This window comes from Ursus arctos, unplaced genomic scaffold, assembly GCF_023065955.2.
Source record: "Ursus arctos isolate Adak ecotype North America unplaced genomic scaffold, UrsArc2.0 scaffold_3, whole genome shotgun sequence".
Taxonomy (NCBI): Eukaryota; Metazoa; Chordata; class Mammalia; order Carnivora; family Ursidae; genus Ursus; species Ursus arctos.
Genome location: NW_026622985.1, coordinates 61,323,092 through 61,349,382, shown reverse-complemented (window position 1 = coordinate 61,349,382; position 26,291 = coordinate 61,323,092). Strand labels below are relative to the sequence as shown.

Genomic DNA, 26,291 nt, shown 5'->3' with positions numbered 1-26,291 from the left:
AAGTTTGTCCCATCTTTTCCTCTCTTCCACACCTTCTTGGGTCTTCCGTGAATCTGCATTCCACCTCCAAGATTTGTGGAGAGCCTGGGCTCCGGGATCCCTCAGCCCGTGTGTGCAGTTTTCCAGTCCACCAGGGTTGGGGGAATTGATTTACCCCCTTGTTGGTTTTCCCATTTCCAGGATCTCTGTAAAGTTTCTAGCTAGGCTGCCAGGCCGCTGTTCACTACAGGAATACTGCAACATTAGGCTGACAAAGCATTTCCTGCTGTTTGATTCTTTTATTAACAGTGTCTCTGAACATAGATTTTTTTGCTCCCTGCCCCCAAACAAATCAGCACCCTTCTGTAGCAAAGGTTCTGCTTTTTATGGCCAGCCCCACCCTCGTGGAACTCTTGGGCCTACCAGCCTGGGGAAGTGGCGGTGCTGCTGATGGCGGATGGGAGCAGCCCAGGCACGAATGCCACAGACATCCACTATTTCCATTCAGAATTCATCAGCCTTTATGTGAATGAATGTCTTTTGGTCAATTTCTAAAACGTGATACAGTTGTTTTTGACAGTTTTGTGCAATTTTGTAGGTGTTATTGGGGGAGGGGATTTGTCAGTTTCTTCGTCCCCATTGGGAAATCCCCATTTTCATCAATTCTTGAGTACTGATCCAGCCTAGTATTTCTTGGATAACCTCACTTGTTCACAATGTATTATTCTTTCTATGTATTGTTGAATTTGGTTGTTAATATTTTTAAGGATTTTAATCTATTTATAAGGGATATTTGTCGTTTTATTTTCATACAATGTTTTTGTCTGGCTTTGGTTTCAAGATAATGCTAGCTTCCTAAAACTCTTGGGAAATGTTCAATTTCCTATTTCTTTTTTTTTTTTTTTAATTTATTTTAGAGAGAGAACATGCATGTGCCTGCATGCGGGGCAGGGGAGGGGCAGAGGGAGAGAATCTCAAGGAGACTCCCACTGAGTGTGGAGTCGGACGTGGTTCTCCATCTTATGACCCTGAGATCATGACCTGAGCTAAAATCAAGAGTTGGTTGCTCAACCGACTGAGCTACCCAGGCGCCCCCAATCTCCTACTTTCAAAGAGAATTTATACAGAGGTGATACTATTTCTTCCTACAGTGTTCGATAGAATTTGACAGTGAAGTCTTCAGGGCCTGAAGTTTTCTTCATGAGAGAATTTTCTGCTACAAATCCACTTTCTTTAGGAAGTTATTGGTAGTTTATGTCTTTAGAGGAAACTCACCCATTTCATATATGCCATCAAATGGATCATGTTTTTTAAAAAAATTATTGTAGAACTCAGTGCAAATTCCTATTAGAATTTTTGCATGTATGTGAAATGGTCTTTTACATTCTTTTATTTTCCTTGTTTGGATTCGGAATCAATATTGTGTTAGTCTCCTATAATGAGCTGTTTTTTGGGTTTTTTTTTTTTTTTGGTGCATGCTATTTTTCCTGCTTTCTATTTATTATATTAATATTTTCAAAGTACTACACTTTTTTTGGTTCTCTGGTTTTGCTGAATTTCTCTTTGTCACCAAATTGTGTCATCCTTGTTTCTTATGTCTTAGTGCTTGTTCTGTGGCTTTTTCTCTTGCTCGAGGGAAAGTGCTTGGCTTTTTTGTTTTCAACCTCTTTTATTTTCTGATAAATGCATTTAAAGCTATAAATTTCCCTATTAGTAATACTTTTTTCTGTGTCTTACAAATTAACTATTTTGAGGTTTTCTTTTACCCTGACGGTTATTAAGTTTTATGTTATTTAGTTTGTAGCCAAAAAGATTTTTAAAGCCATTTCTAGTCATTTTACAATTTTATTGCATTTATGATTAGAAAAAAATAATTTATATCAATTCTTTGAAATGTATTGTGGTATGGCATGTGAACATTTAAAAAATATTTTACTTATGTTCAAAAGTAACATGTATTCTCTTTTTGTGAAGTTTGTATCTTCCACAAGCATATTAATAGTAATATTCAGGTGTTATGTTTACATCCATCTGCTCTTTCTATCTTAGAGGGAAATATTTAACATTTCCAGTGACCACAGTCAACTTATCTATTTATCCTGCAGTTTTCTCAGCTCTTTATATGCTTTGAATCTCCGCTGTTAACTGCAGATATGTTCATGATACATAAGACCTTGCTTTGCTGTTCATTTTATGAGGGTATAATGTCTTTTGTTGTCTCTTTTCATATATTTTTTGCTGGAATTCAGTTTTGTGAGACATTATGATTGCTAACCTAGATTTCTTTGGTTCAATTTATCTAATATATTTTGTTGTCCTCTTCCATTTTCAACCTTTCTACATACTTTTGTTTTAAACATGTCTCTTGTAGACAATATAAATTTGAATTTTTTCCCTGAAACCCAATTTGAGCATCTGTCCTTTAATTTGTGAATTTAAGGTCTTTATATATATGGCAGTTATCATTCTATTGGGAGTTATTTCTTCCATTTTGTTTGAGAGTTTCCAACTATTTTACTTGCTTTTTAGATTTTTTTCTCCTTTTCATTGGATAGTTTTTTTATGCTATTTAAGGCACTGTATGTTCTCCCTTTTGATTTCTTAAACTTATCAGCATTCATTTGTTCCCCCCAAAAACAAAGTATTTTGGAATTCTTCAGCACATTCCCATCACCTCTTAGTTCCCACTCTCCCCCTGCTTCGTGTATATATCATTTAGGATTTTAGCTATGGTTTGTTTTATGTAATTTCCCTCTTTTTTTTTTTTTTTGGGTTCCTGCTTCTTTAGACAATTATGAATTGAAAATTTGGAAAATGTTTTCTCCTTTGTTAATTGCAAATAATCCCACCTTCCTCATGTGGCTTTTTGCGGGAAGTAGATGAGATGATGTAAATGAGAGCACTTGGTAGAATGTAAAGAATTACACAGATAACTGATCATTATTCAAAGGTGGATTTTATTCCAGGGCCTGCCCATTTTCTACTTATTTCAAAGAGTTGTTGTTGTTGTTGTTTCTGTTTTGTTTTTTTTATAAGTAGACTCCATGTCCAGCATGGAGCCCAATATGGGGCTTGAATTTACGACCCAGAGATTGACCTGAGCTGAGATCAACAGTGAGACATTTAACTGATTGAGTCACCCAGACATCCCTCAAAGAGTCTTTTCCATCCCCTTTTCAGAAATCAATATCAATGTTTTCTTTTCTTTCACTCCATTACTCTTTGTCCCTTATGATTGACAGATGTCTGTGTCTGTTACCAAGCCTGCCCCTCCTGGTAGGCTCTGGAAAAGGAGATTCTGTGTAGTGTATTTTGTCAGGCTTAGCACACTGAGCAGGGAAGACCCATGGATAAAAAGCCTTTGGCGTGTTGACGATGGATCGTGGAAGGCGGGTGTTGCTGGAGCTATCATCTGCCAGCAAGAGAAGGGGAACCATGAAGTTGCAGCGCTTTAACAGAAGCAAGCCTGGCAGGGGAACAGCGAGTTCCGCGACGTAGTGAAAGCTATTTTTAGATACTATCAAGATTAAAGTGCGTTACTACAATATATGGCGTAATCTAATGGTACCTCACTTTCTTCCTTCCTAGGCTCATATTGGCAACTTATTAACATCAAAATTCTTCAGTTACAAGGATTTTGATACTTTATTGTATACCTGTGCCGCAGAGTTTGACTTTATGGAAAAGGAGGTAAGATGCAATTTCTAGTTTTCCTTCCTCAGATTTTGGTCCATTCATTTTTCATAAAGGGCGCTCCTGTTATCTCAGACTCCTCTGTGCTGTTACCTCAGTGGGAAGGAAAGGAAAGTGATGTCTTGGAGGAGGACATCCCTACTTACGTTAGTACGGCGCCCCGAAACGTATTGTCTTTTCTCATTTTGATAATTTAGAAGCATGCATTCAGACGAGCAGTAGTGTTTTGGATGAGTAAACACAGAGACATGTCAAGTCGCCTCTTTTCAGGAATAGCGTTAATTCGGTGCTGCTCTCGAGCTCTCACATTTCCATTCACTCCGCGGTTGTTGATTTGAATAATCTCATTGCTTCGAAATATCATTGAGTACTAGTTTTTCATTCCAACAATGTTTTTCATTCTAAAACTGTATTCAGCTGTTTAAAAAGAAACCAGAGAGTAGCGTGGGGGATTGTGAGATGGAAGTCTGCAGTACTACTGGGTGTTCGTGGACAGCGACTCGTTTGTTTTTCTGTCATAGCTTCCTAGTCCCTCGTGGTGTGCTGCAAAAAGATTCTGTGAGGGCCAAGTGAGACATGTCGGGAAGTACTTTGATATTTTAATGATCTTTTGTATAACATATTATTTTGCAGCAATCAGTGAGCTGGTTTGGTTCAACAAACGTGTGTGTGTGTGTGTGTGTGTGTTTTAACACCATCCATGTGGCCCCAATTTATTATGATATTTTATTATCTGTGAAACATTTTCCTTCAGAGCTATGCGTGCGTATGTCTTACACTGGTCAACAGTACTCTATGTCCCCTTGAGCCCTGCTGGGCAGTTACCGCTGTGTCCTGAGTTACAGACCAGGGAATGATAGTGTAGCACACTGCAAGCTCTAATCAACCAGACATTCCGAATTGAGCATGTCCTGCGATGTACTACCGTTTACTCCAGTGACCTGTCAGTCTTCAGTCCCAGGTTCTGGCAGATTTTGACACATAATGGGTAATAAATAGTGTGTGAATGGTAGTATTGAGCCCACTGAAAGAAACTAAGGAAGAGTGTCTTGCAAGACATTAAAATGCACGTTCATAGAGAATCAAGACTCCTTCAAGCAAGTGGTAAAGGAAGTAGAGGGTAGACATCGGCAGAGCCTCAGGAGATGGCGGAAGTCCTTTGACCTTATTGAGGATATTCACGTCACTATAACCTGAGAGGATGCACCATCAGTTAGATGATAGACGGAATTGTTTTTTGAGGCGTAGCATGACTCCAGTTGATTTGAAGAAGGTAGTAAAGCTGTTTGCAGCCTGCTATTCCGCGTCTCCGTAGGTGTCTTCAGAGGGACTGTGCCGCAGAGACAGTGTGGTGCCAGTTCAGAGAGTGCATCCGTTGTATGACACATCCATACGTTCGGGAAAAAGGAACAGTTTAACATGGTATTATGCTGATATGGAAAGACATGTATAATGGAAAGAACAAAATAGTATGACCTTATTTACCTATAATTAACACACACAGAACAAGGTGTAAGAGCACGAAATTTTAACAGTGATTTTTGGCTGGAGAGATAATCAGTGATTAACTTTTTTGGCAATTTGCATCTTCAAACTTTTCTTCAATGATCATATTTCAATTGTATTCTGCTTTAAAGTAAAGTAAAAACAATGAGGGGGATCTTTCCTTTCTAGATATGGAAATGGTTAGCAACACTATTTAAAGTACAGGGATACTAAGACAGGAAAATTTTTATAGTCAAAAATAGACAAGGCTTGGATAGACCCATGTGTATGTACTTAACTATGTTTATATGTATGTACTTAATATGAAATGAAGAAAAAAGCACAGATAAATACTTAAAGAATGCATTATTTCATAAATATTATTTGAAAATGGGATTTGGAGTGAGGAGTCAAGTTAAAGCCTTGTGTCACATTATGCAATAAACTTCAATTCAGTTAATTAATGTGTCAAAATTAAATGAAGCCTGAAAAATAAATTTGAGAGACATTTCAATGAGTATTAGCTTCATTTTTTAATGAGCATAATAGCAGTGCAAAGCACATATGAGAATGATTAATAGATTTAACTGCATGTAACTTAAAACATCTGTACATTACATCTTATAAAAATTAAAAAGCAAATGACTAACTGGGATGATGACTCTTGCCATAAATATAACAAATGAAACTAGGGATTAATATAATGAGTATAGGAGATTGTCCAAATCAGTAAAAAATTACCGAGGACTCTTACCCTTCTCCATCACCAAAAATACATCCCCACTCCCACACACATGCAGAAATGTGGCAAGGATATGAACAGACAACCCATGGGCGAGGAAATGCTGATAGCTGATTAAAATGTGAAACTGGTTGTCGTCTTTATTTTTTCTGCATTTTTTAATTTTTACAATGAGCATATATAACTTTTATGCTTAGAATAAAACCAAAAATTCGTAGAAAAAGAACTTGTAATTCTCATAGCACACACGCATGTACACACACACATACCTCTCTCCCTGTGTGGTTTGTTTCTTTCGCATTTGTCCTTGTGCATACGCTCTCTCTGATGGATCTTTGGGAATTGAAGACATGGTATAATATTGTTTCCTTTATATTAATACTTTTATATATTAGCTCGAGTCCCTTCTGTTGGTTTCCTACTGAGAGTTATACTGAACTTAGTCACTTCCTCCCCTCCACCACTTCCCCCATTTCTAATTTATTGTAATACTATCATCAGCGACATTATTTTACTTGCCATATCCTCTCCCCTCTGACCCCACTGTGGGAGTCTCATTGCACTTTCAGTGTCTGCACATGTAGCCACTCATGCTGTTCTGTCACCTTTATATCCAGTCTGTGTCACAGTCCGTAGGTTGGTGTTTTTAATGCTGCATGTTCTGGGATTGAAGCCTCTCCTGCTTTTCTTGCTTGTGTGAAGGTTGCTCTCCAGTGGATTCCTCAGGAAGAGCCATAGGAACAATAATCCCTGAGTTTTTACATGTTCAAATATTTTATCAGTGGCTTTTATACGTGAAGGTCTGGCTAGATACAAAATCGTTGGCTCATGTGTTTTTCCTTGAGTGTCTTAAATAAATTACTCCAGCATCTTCCGGCATTAAGTGTTGGCCGTCAAAGTTTGATGCTAATCTGATTTTTTTCTTTTTAAGGAAAGTATTAAAAACTACTTTTGAAACAAAGTTTTGGAATATAATTTTAAGATTGTTTGAATTCTTTGTTAAATTTTGTTAAATACTTTTAATGCAGTTTTGACACATTGCCTTTTTAAGATATACACCTGTATCTCACAGCTTTTTTGACATTTATTATTAGTTCTTATTAGCAAATATATACATTTTTGAATAATAAAATGCTTTTGGTTATATGATTTTTGATTAGGTTAAGACAATTAAAAATTTACAAAATAGAAATAAATATATTTTAAAATATTAAGTACTGTGCAAATGTTTATAAAGGTAAATAGTAAAATAAAAACATTAAAAAAGTCTCCTTTTAATGGGACTTCTAACTATGAAGTATGCATTTGGGGTTAGTAAATTATCAAAATTACTTGTCTAATACAGACTAACAAGCAAGAAAAGTGGACTAATGAAAGGGAAAATCAGAAAACACTACTTATATCTTATAGGATTAAAATGTACCAGTGTTTTTAAAATGGTTAGAGCTAGCTTCCTCTTGATACACATATTTGGGAAAGTGTACATTATTTAGCTCAATAATATAGGATTATTTTTGTGAGGGTAAATATTGGTGGTAAGCAAATCAATTGCAATTTAGAAATTTCAAGCCTAGAATTGTTTAAGACTATGACTTCAAATGACTGAGAAACATATAGTATTGCAATGTGTAGGGTTTTGTTGTTCAGTGTTTCTGTAGTTTTTTATCTTACTACGAAAAGGTAAAAATGTTTTTATTTCTCTTGTAAACATTGGTCATTATTGTGTGTGTGTGTGTGTGTGTGTGTGTGTGTCTTGTGATGGTGGTTAAGATTTTTATCCCCTGCCAAATGTACAGGAAAAGCTTATGCCATTTAAAGGAGTTCTGCTGACCTTAGGTGAATATTAAGTTGAGGTCTCTAGTTAGAAAAGTAGTGTGCAAAGAGGGAACAGTAATCTTTCCTGTCCCGGTCACATTTTATACTTACAAGTGTTTGGGGACTGTATTTATTCATGTTTTCAACTCAACATTTTGGGGAAGTTTGTTTCTATGGAAATGCATCTTCATTTTTATGATGGGAGTCAATGGCTATATTGGATGGACCCTAGATGCGTGAAGGCTCTGTTTACACTTTTTAAAATTCATTTTGTTCCTTATTTGAAATGAAGTTTTGTCTGAAAATAATATTTTCCTCTAACAAAACATCTCTTTGAATTTCAGACTCCACTGAGGTATACAAAGACGTTGTTGCTTCCAGTTGTTCTGGTCGTGTTCATTGCAATCGTTAAAAAGGTGGGTCTATCACTTAAGAGCTCTTTCTTTTTTTTTTTTTTTAATTAATTAATTTATTTGAGAGAGAGAGTGGGCTAGAGATGTAGGGGCAGAGGGAGAGAGAGAGAATCTCAAGCACACTCCCACTGAGCACGGAGCCGGATGCAGGGCTTGATTTCATGACCCTGAGATCATGACCTGAGCCAAAACCAAGAGTCGGATGCTCAGCCGACTGAGCCACCCAGGTGCCCTGTAAGAGCTCTTTCTTATAATAAAACACTTTCTTGTTTCTACCTAGTAGTTAAGTGTATTAAGTTACATGTTAATATGACACAATGTTTTATATGGATTTGTTGAAACCTATTCTGTACTTTCTTATTCCTAACTCTTGACGAACATTTACCAGCCTTAAAAATATTCTATCTACCAGCTTAAGATAGACGTAGGAAAAGGATGACTCGAGTTTTGATAGTCCTATATTTTTGAAAGACACTATCAAAGAGACCACATTGACCCAGATATAGTTATTTTTGTCTTTGTAAATTATTACTGACTGACTTTTAGCTTTATGTAATATTTCACTAAAATATTTAATATATGCCATTCTCAGTCATCTGTGCATTGCTCACAGACTCCTAGATCGAGTTTATTATTATTGATCAAAAAAATAGAATATTAATGATATATTACCAACATCGATAAAATTGTTAGACTCCCAACTTGGCTTTGATGATGAAATTCTAAGCCCAGATTTAAATCAGGTCAGGGAAGTTCCAGTCTTTAGCAAAGAGCAGGTATGATATTTCTTTTTTCTTTTAACGGTTGGCGAATTCTATAACTGCAAGTGTTTTAAGAGAATGAATAAAGATTAATCTATAATCAAAAACCAGATGATAGACCCTAAAGGTTTTCTGATTTGTAGTTAGTGACTTCTGTGTTAACGTTATATATTTGTAGAATATTCTGTACTATAATTATAGTTCACGTTATATATTTGTGCTCTCCCTGAACATACCACATATGTTATTGCACCTGCTTATTTGACAGCCCTGTAGGGGATATTATTATCCCCATTTTGACAGATGCAGCTTTAGAAGATCGAGAGCCTCACATCGTGTCCTTTGAAAAGCAAGGGAAGAGCAAGAATCAGACTCAGCACCTTTCCCCCCTTATTGAGTGTTGGTGTCGTGTTCAGCTTTGCAGTCCCACAGCTTTTCAAATCTAATGAGTTTATAGTCAGCTTCTGCTCCACGCCGGGCTCTGCACTTCCTTTGCACTTTTGCATACTTGATGTGGGTGTGCACCCCATAGGTAATCAGAAAATACCAATGTTGGCAATTCAGAATGCATCAAAAAAGGCAGCAGCCTGGATGGCGAGAGATGAAAACAAGTACGTCAGGTTTAAAAGGTTGAGATGTTTGATTTAAAGAAGAAGGATTCAAAGGCGAAAAAGGATAGTTATTTTCAAATATTTAAAAGCCTGCCACTTGGAAATAAAGTTACACTCATTTTGGCTCCTTAGAATCATGGCCAATTCTAGGGGGTAGGATTTTTGACCAGAACTGACCTGGACTGACTAGGAAAGTGTTCTTCCAAGAGCCGGAGGAAAACCTGTCAGCAGCGTGATAGAGGACGCCCACTGGGGATAGGATTCAGATTAGACGACCTTCCAGTTGCTGCTAAATGTGCAAACTCAGTGTTTGGTTAGTTGTACTTACCGGTCTCTGAGCTCGTTGTCCAGATATGTGCATGTGTGATTAAGGAGAGGCACTGCCCACCACCTCGGCATGGTGGGATTCACTGAATGTGACCTGGAAGCCAGAAGGTCAGGTCTCAGGGCCTAGCAATGCTTCTTCGTTCTCGTCCACCTTCTGGGAGGTCATTTCAGCCATCCGAGTCTGTGGCTCATTTACAGAATGAGGGTAACACGATCTACCTGAGCAGGGGTTGTTGGGTAATAGAGATGATCAAGTACTATATAAATGGAAGAGTGTGGTGTTATAATTACTTCCTGAGTTATCTCTTAGCTCCATTCTTCTTATATTTTTAAGTAGAAGTTTGAAAGTTTTGAAGATACTTTAGTTGAAATTTTGTTTTTCCCAAAACAGCTCTTCTAAAGTGTTAAAAAATCTATTTGCAGATTATTAGTGACATGTGGGGTGTCTTAACTAAACAACAGACACATATAAGGTAAATATGCTATTAATCATTTTGTTACTTTTTTAAGTAGGTATTTATAATGTATTTTTATAGTTCATGTTGCACACTTGACATTTGATAACTGGTGTTTTCAATTGCCATTCCTCTCTTTTGCTTTTCTCATTATTCCCTGTCTGTGCAGAGTCAGAACACCACTTACTCATACTTCAAAGTCCATCCGTACAATCTGGCTGTAGCCCTCCACATAATCCATACGCGAGGGACACAGCTTTGTGCTTCAGTTTATCAGGGAACAGAAATTATCCTGTTGATGGTTTTAGGACCAGTGGACTGTCTCTTGAGAGAAGAGCAGGGAAATATAAAAAGTGATTCCATACTTCATGTTTTACACAAAATAAATTCCAGATGGAGCAAAGATTTAAATGTAGGAAAAAAATAAAACCCCAGTATTAACCAAGAGATTATTTTTAGAATTTTAGGATTAGAGAGGCCTTGTTAAGTATGACATAAAACCTGTCAGGTAGAAGGAAAGATTGAAAGGGCTGACCAGATAAATATTTTGGATTGATAGGATACTGTGAACATTCTTCAGTGAAAAAGACAAATTGGGGAAAAGATTCACAATATACGACAAAGGACTAATGACCGGCATATATAAAGGACTTCTATAAATTAATAGGAAAAATGCTAAAACCCCATTAGAAGAAGGACACAAAGAGGCAACTGAGAGAAAAATAAATTCTCATTTTCCTCTTTTCCACTACACTCCTGCTCTTTAACCATGGTGGGTTGTTTCCTACAGTTTTGCCCTGGTTGTGCTCTCCGCTTTTCACAGCCTGTGGCCAACTCCTTTAATTCTTGTTTAAATGTCACCTCCTTCAAGAAGCCTTTCCTGACCATCACTTCTGAGAAGATTTCTTGTCTCCTTGCTTATTATTCTCCATCATCACATGCTTTGTCTTCTCACTCAGCATTTATCACCATTTACGCTTGGACACTGGTGCGCTGCCTGTCGCCTGTGGCATCGCCATTCTCCCCCACCTCGCTCTTCTCTAGTCATGGTGTCTTTGCAGTTAGCCCATTAAGGACTTTCCTACCCTGGGCCCTGCACTGTCTTTCTCTCTGCCTGAGGGATGCTCAGCCCCAAACTCTCCACTCCTTCAGGCCTTGCTCACATGTCACTCAGTTGGTGACCACGTGGATTGACATACACCTTCCTGATCATCCAGCACTCCTGGCATCTTTTGCCCTGTTTCCTTTCTCTCCACAGTACTTATCACCATGTGACGTATGCTCATTTGCTTTTTGTTTGTCTCCCTTGACTTATATGTAAGCTCTGTGGGGGCAAAGGTATTTTCCTGTCTTATTTACTGCTGTATCTCCAGTGTCATCAGCCTCAACGAAATTGAGGATGGGTGTGTTTGTACCCTGTAGTCCTGGGGGGTTCATTTTAGTAGGGAGAGACAGAGGGTAATCAAGAAACCAATGAACGAACACTTTTGAGGAAATAAAACAGGGAAATGGAGTAGGAGTGATTATGGAGAGGGGCACTGAATGGGGGAGTCTCCCTGGTGTGTGACAGAGTAAGATTAGTCTAGCGTGACTGGAGCATGGTGACCAAGAGGAAACACAGTAGACGATGAGTTTTGGGAATGAGGAGTAGGAAGACCGTGTGCAGCATGGTAAGGATTTGAGAGTTTATTCTAGTTACAAAAGGAATCCATTGGAGGGTTTTAAGTAAGGGATTGGGATGACTAGATTCCCATTTTCAAAAAATTGCTGGTACTGCTGTGATGGTAATCGAAATGGGATGGCAGGGGAGGGGTGGTGTGGAGTCCGAGGGAGGTTTAGGGAGGGTGTATGGGCCTCTAAGTATGTACCCTTTCTCAGGAAATTAAAACTGTCGAGCATCACTAAGGGGGAATTTTGTGGCTATTTGTATGTTCCAGAGCCGCTGCTGAAATCATCTTTTATGTCTGGTTTCCTAAATGATCTCTGTAGCAGCTGCAGTTTATGGGGGAGATCAGGGACCACTGGCGACGAGAAGCAGGGGTATGGAAGTATGAAGGCTTCAGGCTTCCCTTCTCTTCACTCCCTGCTTTGCCAGAATATCCCCAGGGAGGTATCTGATACAACACAGTGTGCCTTTTGTTGGCCCAGTAATTGTCCATGCAATCAGATGTGCGGGGCGTGCAATGTGGTCATTTAAAAAAAAAAATTAACTGTTTTTTCAAAGATTGTGGCACCAGCTTCGGTTCATAACTTTAAGTGATTTTTATCTACATTTATGTGTCCTTGGAATATTATAGAAGTTTTAAAACTCGTATTTGTAAGATAATAATTGCAAATAACTGAATTAAGTGCTCCAGTAATGATTCAATAGTAGTATTTCTTATTCCATTTCAGAAAACACCAGTTTGATCACGGAGAGGTAAAGACTCAATCTTACTAAAATTTACTTTATTTTAATGTTTGTGTGTATTTGGACTTTTCTTTCTAGTTCCAGTTTCTAAAGGATTGGTAATTGTCACTAATCATCTTCAAAACAGGTCTGTATGTGTTTTTATGGGACTGTTACAAACACGACCATTCATTTGTTAAAACAGTTAAGTAGGAAGCCCGTTTGGTCTGCTCAGATCCTCCTCATGGTGGTCCAGCTTATTGGGCGAATGGTTACTGCTCCCATCTCCTGGCGATTCCACCTGTTCTTTCTTCCTTTCCTTTCCTTTCCTTTCCTTTCCTTTCCTTTCCTTTCCTTTCCTTTCCTTTCCTTTCCCTTCCCCCTCTCTCCCTCCCTCCCTCCCTTCGTTCTTTCCTTCCTACCTTCCTTTCTGTTTTTTTGTTTATTTTTTAATTAAGATATCATTGACATGTACCATGATACTGGTTTCAGTTATACAACATAATTTTTTTAAAATTATGATGTTAGTCACCATACAGTACATCATTGGTTTCTAACGTAGTTTCATTCATTCATTCATTCATTGTTTGCATATAATACCCAGTGCTCCGTGCAATATGTGCCCTCCTTAATACCCATCACTGGGCTAGCCCATCCCCCCAACCCCGTCTCCTCTGAAACCCTCAGATTGTTTCCCGGAGTCCATTAATCAGATGTGTGTACATTGCAGAATGATCACCATACTAAGTCTAGCTAACATCCATCACATACGTAGTTACAAAAAGTCTTTTTTCTTGTGATGAAGACTTTCAAGATCTACTCTCTTAGCAACAGCATGGTGACTATAGTTAATGATACTGTATTGCATATTTCAACCTGGTTTTGATGGCGGTTCCAAGGGAGAGCTCTGGGATCTTAAACAGTACTTATTTTTGTTTACCGCTTTCCTATTTTAATCTGATGGTGGCAAAAAGGTTGATTCAGAAATGTGGGCTTTATTAACTGCAGGCTTAACTCTGAGCAAAATTCTAAAACCACTTGTGGTAGTGACATATAATTTTAGCTTCTAATAAGATGGAGAAGTTTGAAAGTGAATTTTAAGACTCATTTATTTCAGAAATCAAAACATTGTTATTAAGAAAAAGTACCCTTTTCTGCATATTCATCTATTTAACGATATATTAAACTTCACAAATAGTAGGAGTGAAAAAATATTTTCTCTTTCTTTCAGCTAGTTTATCATGCATTGCAACTGTTAGCATATACAGTCCTCGGTATTTTAATTATGAGACTTAAACTCTTCTTGACACCACACATGTGTGTTATGGCTTCCTTGATCTGTTCAAGACAGGTAAGATGGTTGTTAGTTGACATGATAGCTGCTATGATCACTTTACCCCCGCCTTTGTTAGTGAATGACCCTAAATAATACTGAATTACTCAAAATTCTTTAACTTGTTGTAGTGAAAGTTCTTCATGGTCTTGTATTAATCTTTCCTAAAGGACAAAGGCCAAAACAGGTCATTTATTCTAAAATAGTCTTTGGCATACGATGAATACTCAAGTGGTGTAGGCTGAATTCATGAGTGATTACTACAGATGTTGATAGAAAACAGAGCTTCATTGTAGAAATAATTTTTTGGTGTTCTGATATTCCCACCCCAAAGAATTCTAACCAGTGATTTCAAGTTGCAGTTACTTTCAAATAGATGTTCTTTTTTGGTATCAAGCTTAAAAAATTTGTTTTTCCTTTGAGTATACACATTTGTATGCACATCCCTAACTTGACTTTTTAAAATTTAGTGTAAGCCGCTTTGGTTATTTGCTACTTATTTTTCCTGGCTACTTGCCTCCTTGCTCTGTATCCACAGATTTATGCTTCTACACAGTGTCCCCTTTTCATCAGACCATTAGCCAAGGTGCAGCGGCAGCAGCTCTCTTAAATTCAGCAAATATTTACTAAGCATCTACAGCACGCTCTGGGGATGAGGGTAGAATGGTTAATAGAAAAATCAAAAAGCAAAAAAATATATATGCCCTCAAAAAGCTGGAAATCTGGTTCTACAGACATGGAGAGAAATTAAGGAGAGAACGACAGGGACAAAGTGTTATTGAGAGTGGACTATTTGAATGGAAGAATCAGCCAGCCTCAAGGTTCCCAATCAGTTGGTGTTGTGTTAGAGAGGCACTGCTTGCCGGAGGCCGACTTAGGGGTGAAGCCACTCTTCCTGGCTCCTCAAGGCTGGGGCAGGAAAGGAGGCTGATGGGAAGCCTTGCATCTTAAATCCCAGCCTGCACCATGACTGAAGATAGAGCACCTTGCCCAGGGCAGGCTTCGCAGGTGTGGGATCTCCGCGAACACATGGGGGCCCACCCTCAGAAGGGCCCTGCACTTACTGGGATGCTCTTCTGTTGGTCTTTTGAACTTCTAAATAATTTTTGAACAAGAAGCCCCACATTCTCATTTTGCATTGGGCCTGGCAAATTATGTAGGTTGTGCTGGCGTTACCTGAACCTAGAATTAGAATGAATTGAGAGAACAGCTTCTTAAAATTATGTCCCACCTATGTAAGGCTAATGGCAAAATTCTTTTAATCCCTCTGGTCATTGTTTCTGGAACTTTCTCTTAGGATAATTAGTCCTTTATCTGGGACTCTAGCAGAGACTGTGTTCTTCTCTGGGAAGAACTTTTGTTTATTGGATGCAGGCTGCTTTGAACTAACAATTAGCAATGTATTCTTCATTTGGTTTCAGCTGTTTGGATGGCTCTTTTGCAAAGTACATCCTGGTGCTGTTGTTTTTGCTATATTAGCAGCAATGTCAATACAAGGGTCAGCAAATCTGCAAACCCAATGGAATATTGTAGGGGAGTTCAGCAATTTGCCACAAGAAGAACTTATAGAATGGATCAAATACAGTACTAAACCAGGTAGGTTTTCCCAACAGTGTTATATACCACTGCAAAATCTTAAACCCACGTTGCTTCCATTGACCTTACTCTTTCTAAGCGGGGCTGCTTCTAGATTATTCAGAAAAAGAGAGATGTCAATCTTACTTAAATGGTTTGCAAAGGAAATGTTATATTTTCTTAGTAACCTATTTTGCTTTTTTCCATAAATTCTAATTTTTTTTTCAAAATTTATCCAAAGTTTTATGTGGCATGATTTAAAATAATTTTTATTGTACTTATTTTCCTAATGAGTTTTTAATCTTAGTCCTGCACATTCCTTCTTGAAATGAACTCATGGAATAGGACATTTTATTCAGGGAGATTTTGTTGTTATCTGAGTATCAAATGACTGAATTTTAAAATCATTTTCCGGAGTTCCTTGGTGCTGTAAAACTTTCCTAGCCAATTTGATACTTCTTTCCTAGAGGCAGGAAAAATTTCTAAGACATTAGAAAAACAAACAAACAAAACCCCAGAAATCCTCATTGATGAAAGGAGAGGCTTTAACTTCCAAAGAAAATGGTTTATCCAAGCCAGGGGGCTGATAGCCCTTTTACCAGCCCGCTGACTTCGGCCTGTTTCTTCCATTGAATCTTTAAGTCGTGAACCTCTTTGGGTCTCCACTTTCTCACCTGGGAAGTGACTGAGTTGACCAGAAGACCTTGTAACACCCACTGACTGTCCTCCTGAGATTTCTTGCCTGCTTTGCAGACGCAGTGTTTGCGGGTGCCATGCCCACAATGGCAAGTGTGAAGCTGTCTGCGCTTCGGCCCGTTGTGAATCATCCGCATTATGAAGATGCAGGGTTAAGGTTAGTACACAATTCTCACATCCCCGGAAACAGATTTCTCACACAAATCCTGAGTGAGGGAACCAGTAAAATAGCAAGGAGTGTTTCCAGAAGGCTGCGGCGAACGGGGATTTATAGAATTAGGGGAGAAAACAATGCTGAAATAGGAGGACTGAGTTAGGTACAGAACTGTTTATTGGGCAATAAAACTACAACTTTTGGGGTTCTCTTCTCTGCTAGGCACCAAAATGAAATCATAGCATGTCTGCCTTCTCCAGGTGAAGAGGGCTGCAGGACACCCAGGTCCTTATTAGTCATCACCGTCCTTAAGCTCCCCAGAAGATTCATGAGCCTCTAGCTTTTATTAAGGTTTCCTTTTGGCAATTTTTCTTGAATTCTGAGGAGTCAGTTGAAATGGAATCCCATTCAAAGAGGGTTTTATTCTGCTTTTCATCCATATAGCCTACTAGAATGATCTTGGTTTTTGCTTTTTCTATTTTTCATAAATTAGAATATTGTGTTCTCTTTGAAAAGGGCATAGATTTAATTTTCATGCAATTTCTGGGATAGGTCAAGCTATTCATTTCCTAAGTGATTGGGTGAATCCTATTAATCTATTCTTCTGTATAACACTGAAACTTCTATTTTATAAATAAACAATCTTTTCACTAAAAATCAGTTTCAGTAAGCTAATTTCCAGAACAGTTGTGTTGAATAAGTTTAGTTGTTTTTTGTTTCGTTTTGCTTTGTTTCCAGTCTAGGAATAAAATGGAGAGCCCTTAGTGCCAGTTCTGGCTGCTGTCAAGGTTGGGACTGCCTTGCAGCTATACCGTAGTCTGGTGCCGTGTTTGTGTGCGTCCGCGCACAGCGCACCTTACTCTCCTGTATGATAGGGTCGTGGAGAATTCAAAACAAAACCAAGCAAACAAACCAAAAGACGAACTTTGGAAATGCAGGGTTGCATTAAACTGAACCTCTGCTCCCAGGACTCTTATGCTGTGCTGCTACCTTTTTTTTTTTTTTTTTTCAAACTCCCCAATGCCCTCTGAGCAGGAACTCTGTGAAGAATGTTCTCTTGACCTGACTCTTCCGTGGGGTCTTTCTTCTTGTTCCCATTCAGTGCTTTCTTCCAAATAGATTGATTGCATCCTTTTAATCTTGAAAATCTTCTGCCCGATTATTTTTCTTTAAAGAGCCAGAACGAAAATAGTTTACTCAATGTATAGTCGAAAAGCAGCTGAAGAAGTGAAGCGAGAATTGATAAAGTTACAAGTGAATTATTACATTCTAGAAGAGTCCTGGTGTATAAGAAGATCCAAGTGAGTATTCAACACAATTAATATTTTACCTTTGTAAGACATGAAAAATTAATTCAGTCTTATGGCAAGTGCCTTACTTGTCGTATGTGTGAGATATATGTAACATTCAGCATAGTATAAGTGGAAAACCTTTTTAAGTCATTATTTGAATTGGAGTTTTTTTCCTTTCTAGTCATTGCACATGTTTCCTTTATAATGATTTGCATGCATACACTACCTTAAAGGTGTTATATTGGCATTGACTGATAATTGCCCAAATTGCTCATATTTGCCTTTGATGTTTTTAAAAACTTTTACCTAAAGTTGGCTGTATTTTCTTTTAAAAAGACTTGCAGCGTCTGCCACCGAATGATGGAGAGTCTCACTGTAATGAAATACGGCAGGCAGCTGAGAGTAAGGCCTCCTGTGCCACTTCTCTGCACCATGTCCGTGATGGACAGGCCCCTTCCCCCCGCCCCAGCGTCACCTCAGAGCGACACTTCTTTCTTGCTGTTTCACATCTGATTTGAGTGGGAAAATAATTAACTTTACTGTGACCCACATTCTCTTGGGTTTATAGTTTTAAAAGCTCTTTCCACTCAGAGAAGTCCACTAAGCAGAGGATAGCAAAAGTTAGTAAGATCTTCAAAGCAAATATGAATTTTGAAGTTGACTATATAGAAATCTTGCATCTGGGTGACTAGACAGCTGATGTCAGTAGCTTGCTATTAAAATAACAAAGCGTTGGCTCCACGAGGAGCACAGACATGAGTAGTTTCATTAGAAATCAGTATTTTATGGAATACTATTACTTTTAAAATTCTCACTATTCTTTAAACAGAGGCCTTTGGAGGTTGCTGTATTTGTGGCTTAATCATACTTATTTACCATGTATTTCAGTGATACATAAGGGTGTTAAGACGAAATAATTAAATATTGTTGATTAGTGAATGATTTTCCTATGAATGGGTCCCAGATGACTTGAATTTAATCAGAATCTATACAAAATGTTCTTGTTCTTGGAGTTGTAATTCAGAAAATGTTTTAATTCCTTATGAACATAAGAATATATATGAAATTCATATTCTCACTTGTAATTAACTTTGTTATATAAACTTAGGACAAAAAAGTCACAAGCATCTCTCGTAGCAGGTTTGTGAGGACATCATAATATAAATGAATGGTGAGCTGACATTCGCAATCAGGAGAACATAGTTTCTTGACGAAGATTTCCACCCACGCTGTGATCTTATTGCCTTGGGCTTCACTCTCTGGTTTAGTGATCAGCCTGAGACACCTATAGGTTACGGGAACATAAAAATAATGCTTTATAACCTTTTTGTCCCCAAGCTAATGATGAGCCTTGATTCAAGATTCTTCTTTTTTTTTTTTTTCCTAGACCCTGCATAGTGTTCTGAATATGTGGGAATTGCAGGGGCTGGGGCCCTTTATATTCTAAGATGTTGGTGGAGCTCCTTGGATTTGCCTCCCTGTAGTGGTCTCATGTTCTGATGGGCAGAGCACTGTTTCATATACCAGAAGGGATGAGAGTCAAATTTAGGAAGTATGGCAATAAATCTTGCACACTCAACAAGGTCAGCAGTGAGTTCACTGACTTTGGATCATTTCCATTTAGCACTCACTTCCGGACACTAAGACTGAGAATGTGGGGTGGAAGTGTGTGCTCGATTTCCCATCTGGACCTTAACTTGCCCCTGTTGTGTTTTTCCGGTAGGAATGGAGAGGAGGAAGCTAAAGAAGTGACTTTCTCTAATCCGTTTTCCTCAGTAACTAAAAAAGCACTCTGCATCTACTGCAAGATTTAAGTCAGACCGATAATAAACCTCAGGAAACCTTAGGCAGGTGCACTCTGCTTAAACCTTGAAACGAAACACAAGCTGTACTTTCTGTTCTGCCAGGGAAGCAAACCAGGGACCCGGGAGAGGAAAGGGAAGAAGGACTAATATTTAGTGCAGCAGGAAGACTGAGTTTCTTGACAGAACTTTCTACCAGAACTAGGATCTTCTTTAATGCTTCGACCCCCACTGTCCATTTCACTTATTCCTGAAACATCTAGAGGTTACTGGAAGAGAAAAGTGTGTCGGAACAGGGAGCAAATGGGGAACTCAAGTAGGAGAAGAATGGGAAGAGAGACTCAATATATATCTAGCACTTAAACTGTGCCCAGCACGTTGGTGACTATATTCATGTGATCTCGGTACCAGTGGCTTTAATTGTGTGGCTTGATGATTCTTTAAATACTTGACACCCCGTGTTCAAATACAAGTACAAAAATATACTCAAATGCAAGTTGTAGATGAGTTTTTAATTAACTACTCTTTTATTCTCAGTTCTCTGCTTTCTTTCTCATTAATTCCAATAATAGAGTTGACATAAAATTAAAACACATGAATTCAGAAGAAAATTATTCCCATTTTCGATAATGCTATTTAAAGATATAGCTGGCTAGCTCCTGGGGGAGCTTCAGGAAACCAGATAAGGACTGCAGGGTGTTACATTTAGGCCAACAGAGCTCACAAAGGCAGCTAGCTTGTAGCCGTCTCTTTCTCTGAAAGCAGGTGAACTCAGGAGCCCGGTGGTTTTCTCTGCCCCTGTGTTGTGCTCTCTGCTGCCCACGGCTGGCAGTGTAGTCGCAGCTGGGCCTCGGCATGTGTGAGAAAATTAAGGGGTAGAAACCCCAAGCCCAGTCTTGCTATCGTATGTGCTCCGTGTTGATAGAATCCGGTATCAGGGAGGGTGTGCAAAAAATGTGCCCTTAACACTCTTCTTGAGAACACTCGCTGGGAAAACCTTTTGGGAGATAATCTGACAGGGGCACAGTGAAGATTGTGTAGCCCTGTGATGTAGCGATAGTGCTGCGTCTGGAAGGTTAGCTTGCAGAAAGATACCGGCACCAGAACGTTTGTATCAGCCTCACTTTATAATGGCAAGATGGGAAACACTATCTATCCATAAAAGAGCGGTTCGTTAATACATAGACGTACTAGCAACTATTAAAAAGAATGAGGTAGATTTTTAGGTGCTGAGGTGGAAAAATAGCCACATTTTCTTGTCAAGTGAGGAGTCTCAGAATAATCCCATTTTTGTAAAAGCAACCCAGGAGCATCGCGTATATAAGTCCGTGCCTTTGTTTGTACGCATGTGTGTCTGAACTTGGATGAAAGAGGTCTCGCAGAATGCGTGCTAGATTCTATACCCCAGCCACCTCTGAGAAATGGCATTGGAAGTGACAGTGACTTTGATATTTTTTTATTTCGGTAGGCCTATATTTTGACACTTTTTGGATGGTAGTTAACTTTGAATTAAAGATGTTATTAAGAAGAGAGCGTATGTCCTCCTGCCATGGTGCTTGCCTCGTGGTGGAGAGCAGGGGAGTGGGGCTGCCTTTGGGAATAAAAAGGACGTGTTGGAAATGGTTTTTTTTCTTAAAGTGAAGCATCCATGACAAAACATAAGGCCAATGCTCTGTAATTTTTTCTATATTTTGTATTTTTCTGTTTTTTTTTAAACTTCTCAAATAGCACAAAAGAAATTGTGAACTTCCTTTTGCCTTTTTTGTTTTTATTGATATTTTGGAAGAGTCCAGGCCAGTTGTCTTCCAAGAATGTCCCACATTTGGATTTGTCTAATTCCTTCCTCATGATTAGATTTAGTTTAGCAAATTGTGGCAAGAATATTAATGACCTCAGAGGGGTTATATACTCTCCATATGTCACCTGAGGAGATGGAGATCACCCTGTTCTATCATTGGTGCTGCTAAGTTGGACCACCTGATCTATTGAGGCAGATCTCCTTTAGAATTAATAAGAAATCTGTGGAGATACTTAGGGGCCATTGTTGATCCTCTTTCTCAACAACCTTTCACCAGATAGTTCTTGCATCCAGTTTTGATTGTTGCCTGAATCAGCGATTACACTGGTGATTATAAAACAGGTAATAGAGATTTGAAAGCAATGGACCACGGACTGAGTAGTGGGGGCAAAGATGGATTTGATAAATAATAGTAAATGGACCTAGAGCTGTTGGCTATCTCTATGGAAAAAATTAGAATTAAATCTCTACCTCACACCATACAGAAAAATTAATTTCAGATGAGTTCTAGGTCTAACTGTGAAAAACAGAACTCAAACTTGCATAGAACACACAATGCATATTCTCATGATACCATGATAGGGACGAATTCCTTACACAAGACATAGAAATCACAAGCCCTAAAAGGAAAGAGTGACATCTTGGAAGGTAAGAACATAAAAATCTTCAATGTAAAAAAAGCCAAAAAAAAAAAAAAAAAAGGAAAAAAAATTGTGAAAACCAACAGTTATATCTAGAACACTGCTTTAGATTTAAAATAACTGTTACAGTTATCTGCAGAAGTTATTGGAACAAATATCACACAATACCAGTTTCACTTCTCTTCTTTATAGAATATATTGATTTTAAAATTTAATTGTGCATTTAGCTAAGACGTGAGCTGAACACCACTGGATTTCCTTTAAATTGACTCATTCTAGGAGACAGTAGTGGGAAGTTGCATAAATGTGACCTAAACATATCTGCCAATTATGATTGTTAAGTCAATATAATATATTAACCTCTTATTGTGTGCTGGGCACAATGCTAGCTAGATACAGTATCTCTCTCTCTAAGTCCTCATGACACGCCCATGTCATGGGTATTCCCCGGTTGGCAAATGTGGGAGACACTGCGTGAGCTCTCCAAAGCCACATTCTAGCTAAGTAGCTGAGGCAGAATTTAAGCAAGCTCTCTCTCACCCCACCACCTGAATTCATGTATTTTTGTATGTCTGTTTCTTTTTTTATAGTCAACTTTGCTGCATTCACCTTGTTCTAAAGAGAATTTATGGCAGCTTAAATAAATATAACTAACTATAATAGGATTTCTTAAACTCAGTTAATTTACATAGAAAAACTGAAATGGGGGCAGGAATCTAAAAGGTACGCTCTGCTTCATCTGCCATATATAAGGTACTCTGATTTTTAATCTGTACCTTAATGTCTCTAGGCCTGGGTGCAGTATGCCCGAAATTTGGGACGTGGAAGATCCTGCTAATGCCGGGAAACCTCCCTTATGTAACCTCTTGGTGAAGGATTCCAAGCCACACTTCGCCACTGTATTCCAGAACAGTGTTTACAAGGTCCTAGAAGTTATAGAAGAATGACTGCTGCCTACAGAGAAGTACATCAGTAATGGTTTTAATGTTTTGCTAATAACTCATGCCTTGTTTTTAATTCAAATCCCAAAAACTTTTATAGGTAACTGTTTTCAAATAGAAAACAATTTGTTTGGTCAATTCGAATGTTGTTCTGATTGTAAAAATACTTATACCTTAATCAATTGGTTACTATTTCAATGCACCCCTTAAAATTTGCTATGCAAATGAGTATATGTTTGTACCTGACTTAAATATTTGTGCTAAAGTGAGTGAGCAAAGCTACTGGTAAAAGAAATACGGTGGGTCATGACAAGGAGGGTATGAAAATATCAGTTCTGACTGAGGGGCTGGTTTTAGTTTATGGACTCTTGGTGCCCCTTGTTTCCTTTTCTGCCTCTTGCTCTTGTCATTTGGACATCTCTGTGATTGTCGTAAGCTCCTCAGTCGTGTCGGGCCCCTGTCATCAACTTCTGTAAGAGCGGATGGGGCAGACGTGGGTATTTGCTCCGTGGAATTGTTTCACTTCTTCGGGTTCTTTTGTTTCTTGTTGTCTCGTTAATGAAGCATTTCCTGCCCATTACTAATCCAGATTCTTGGATCTAGTGGTCAGGACCAAACTCCTGTAAATGACCAACCATGTGGCATTAGCGTGTCTTCTCTCTCTCCTTTCTCCCTCTTTCTCTCTTAGCATTCTTTGTCAAATAAGTGTTATTTACTCGTTTAGTTGCTTTAAAAGTACTTATTCTTGGTTAAAAAAAAATTAATGGCAATTGTGTATTTTTCTCATTTTTAGTATTATTCAGATGTTTATATTTTAGTACCTTTAAACCACTGTAAAAATTTTTCATGTTTAATTGTAGTTTTAGGAACAACTATTTTGAATGACCCAATATAATGCATCTACAAACTAACGTGTATTTGAGTAGACATAAATTACAGCGGAACAGTAGACTTTTCTTTTACTATTAAGATACAATAAAACATGACTAATTTTTCTGTCAAAAAAGTAAACGCATAATGAGAAGTGAATGGAGTCTTTATATTTTACTTTTTAAATTGCCTGTCTTTAGTAAGACAAAGCCTTAAGCCTTATGTTACAATTTTGGTCCCCGAAACTATCATTTCAGTACGAGGAATGAATATATTCAGCCTTCCTCTTTATGGTCTTTCCTCCTTATATATTTTTATTTTGAAAGATTCCCAAACCTGCTCTGAATTCCTAGGGTGAGTTTTTATTTCTTAGAAGTTAATTTGTGTGCAATGAGATTCTTCAAAACAGTGAAACCTCATAGTTCTGAGAGACGTTTTTCAGATTTTAGACTCTAAGCAAACCATGACTGGTGGACTACACATTTAATTATACAGTGTTCTCTTTATTAACCACAGGCAGATTAACCTCATTGTGGACTGTCCTTGAGACCTGAGTCCTCAGGGATGGTTTCCGGTGCCCAGTCCTGGGAGCCACTGAAGAGCTGTTCCCTTTCTGCCTTCTCACCAGAGCCCAAGGACAAGCCTGGTCTGGGGGAAGCACTAGCTTGCTTAGAGCAGACAGCTGCGAGCGGGCAGCCCCCGGCCCGGCCCGAGCCCGCGATTCCGGGGAGCCTCCTGCCGGCGGGAGCTGCCGTCCGCGTCTTCAGGTGCCTGCCCCCTCCTCCTCGCTCGCCGGGTGACTTTTATTCCTTGGGCTTTTGCCAGTTTCAGAAGAGAGGGAAGCAGCTGGGGAGTCGTGGCTTAGGAGGAGAGTTTGAGCGGTGATGCGGCAGTCCGGACAAGTGGGAGGAGGGCGCTGGAGGCCGAGGCGGGCGGGGGCGGGGCGTGCTCCGCTCCCTGGGTGACTGCGCGGAAGCGCGGCTGTCGTATGCACGCCGCCGGCCCAGGTCTCAGGTAATTGTACTTTTAAAGTCACTCTCTTTCCTCCCCACCCTCCAGTCATTCCCTTCCTGATGAGTTCACATGTAACGATTGGAAATTCTGTACAGGAAAAACATTAACATACCGTCTTGACTATTTCATGCGCTGGGAAAAGTTAAAAGTGGTCAGACTAGGTTGGTTTTTTTTCTCCGCCCCTAAGAATCCTCTTGTAACGGTATTTACTGATGTAACTCCACCAGCAAGCTAGGCTTGTATTTCAGGTCGGTGAGTTAAGAACAGAGGCCTGGGGCTGCAGGGCGCACTCAGCCGTGGTCACGTCTGCTAGCAGCCGGGGCTGTAGGTGATGCGGAGCTCTCGTGGCAACACAGGTTAGTCGTAGCTTCCATATACGCGACAAAACAGTACTAAAGCTCAGTATTTTACTCATTTTTAGCATTTACAAATATTTTTGCTTTAGCGTGAGGAAGGTAAGGATGGGCAAGGAGGTGGTAAAAATAGCTCTTGCTGTGACATAGGAAAAAACAAAGTGGGGGCAGTATTTCTATAAGCAGAAAAGCCTCTGAAACCGCTTCGCAGAAAAAGTATTGTGTTCAAATAGGACAATGATATTAAGGAGAAGGTGAAAGGCTGTATCAGGAATAAAGTGATATCACATAGAAGTATTGTATTTTTATGAATTTTATGCCAGTTGTTTTACATGTACTATGTATGTTCAATAAAAAAGATCATGAAAAATCTAGAAAGTGGTTTTTTTTTTAAATTGTTATTTTCATTCCTACCTTGACTCTTAAGGCGTTCAGCCTCATTCTGTAGTCAGATAACCATGAACTTGGTGTGTGGCAGGCTGCAGTCCCGCATGATGGGGAAGGGTTCCAACAGTGGGGTCCATGAAACTACTTAGTCCTCTCCATTGGGGTGGCGTAGCTACTGGTGTTACCCATACCCTTCTTCTATAGTTATGCTATTACACATTTATGTTACGTTAGCATTTACATCGAGGGACACTATCATTCTTTAAAGTCATAGTTTGGGGATAATTTTAGAGTTACTGAAAGCGTTTTCTCATACATTAAACTATAGTGTGGTCTCATGATATTTCCTAAATTATATCGCCCTGTTTTTGCTGGATACAAGCATCAGCTTTATTTATTTATCTGCCTGGAGGAAAGGCAGTTTAGCTTAGTTCATGCCTGTATAATTAACTTCTTTACACAGTGACACCTTCATTCTCTGACATCTTTGGGGAGTGAAGTGTTTCTAATACAGTGGTTCTCAAATTTAGTGTGCCTCGGAATCACCTGGGGGGCTTGTTAAAACGCAGATCGCTGCACCCCACCACAGAGGTTTCTGATGCAATTCACCTAAGGTGGTGGGATGGTCTGAATGTTTGTGTCCCCCCGGAATTCATATGTTGAAATCCTAACCCCCAAGGTGATTGTATTAGGAGATGGGACATTGGGAAGGTGATTGGGTCATAAGGGTAGAGCCTTCACGAGTAGGATTAGTGCCTGTATGAA

General features: G+C 38.9%; 1 protein-coding gene across 4 annotated transcripts in view; it reads left to right on the top strand.

Annotated features, from left to right (window-relative positions):
• The window catches only part of DPY19L1 (dpy-19 like C-mannosyltransferase 1), an 89,198-nt gene extending 63,687 nt beyond the window's left edge, over positions 1 to 25,511 (top strand). For 2 of the 4 annotated variants that reach the window (XM_057304232.1, XM_048212884.2), the window contains 9 exons: positions 3,568 to 3,669; positions 8,059 to 8,130; positions 10,250 to 10,299; positions 12,676 to 12,700; positions 13,902 to 14,021; positions 15,425 to 15,599; positions 16,332 to 16,431; positions 17,604 to 17,729; positions 22,752 to 25,511. In XM_057304232.1, coding sequence (XP_057160215.1) covers positions 3,568 to 3,669; positions 8,059 to 8,130; positions 10,250 to 10,299; positions 12,676 to 12,700; positions 13,902 to 14,021; positions 15,425 to 15,599; positions 16,332 to 16,431; positions 17,604 to 17,729; positions 22,752 to 22,908 — 927 coding nt within the window. In that variant the 3' untranslated portion in view covers positions 22,909 to 25,511. The remainder of the gene's footprint in view (positions 1 to 3,567; positions 3,670 to 8,058; positions 8,131 to 10,249; positions 10,300 to 12,675; positions 12,701 to 13,901; positions 14,022 to 15,424; positions 15,600 to 16,331; positions 16,432 to 17,603; positions 17,730 to 22,751) is intronic. The other 2 variants (XM_048212886.2, XM_048212885.2) reach the window with 2 other exon arrangements.
• Positions 25,512 to 26,291: the final 780 nt, after the last annotated feature.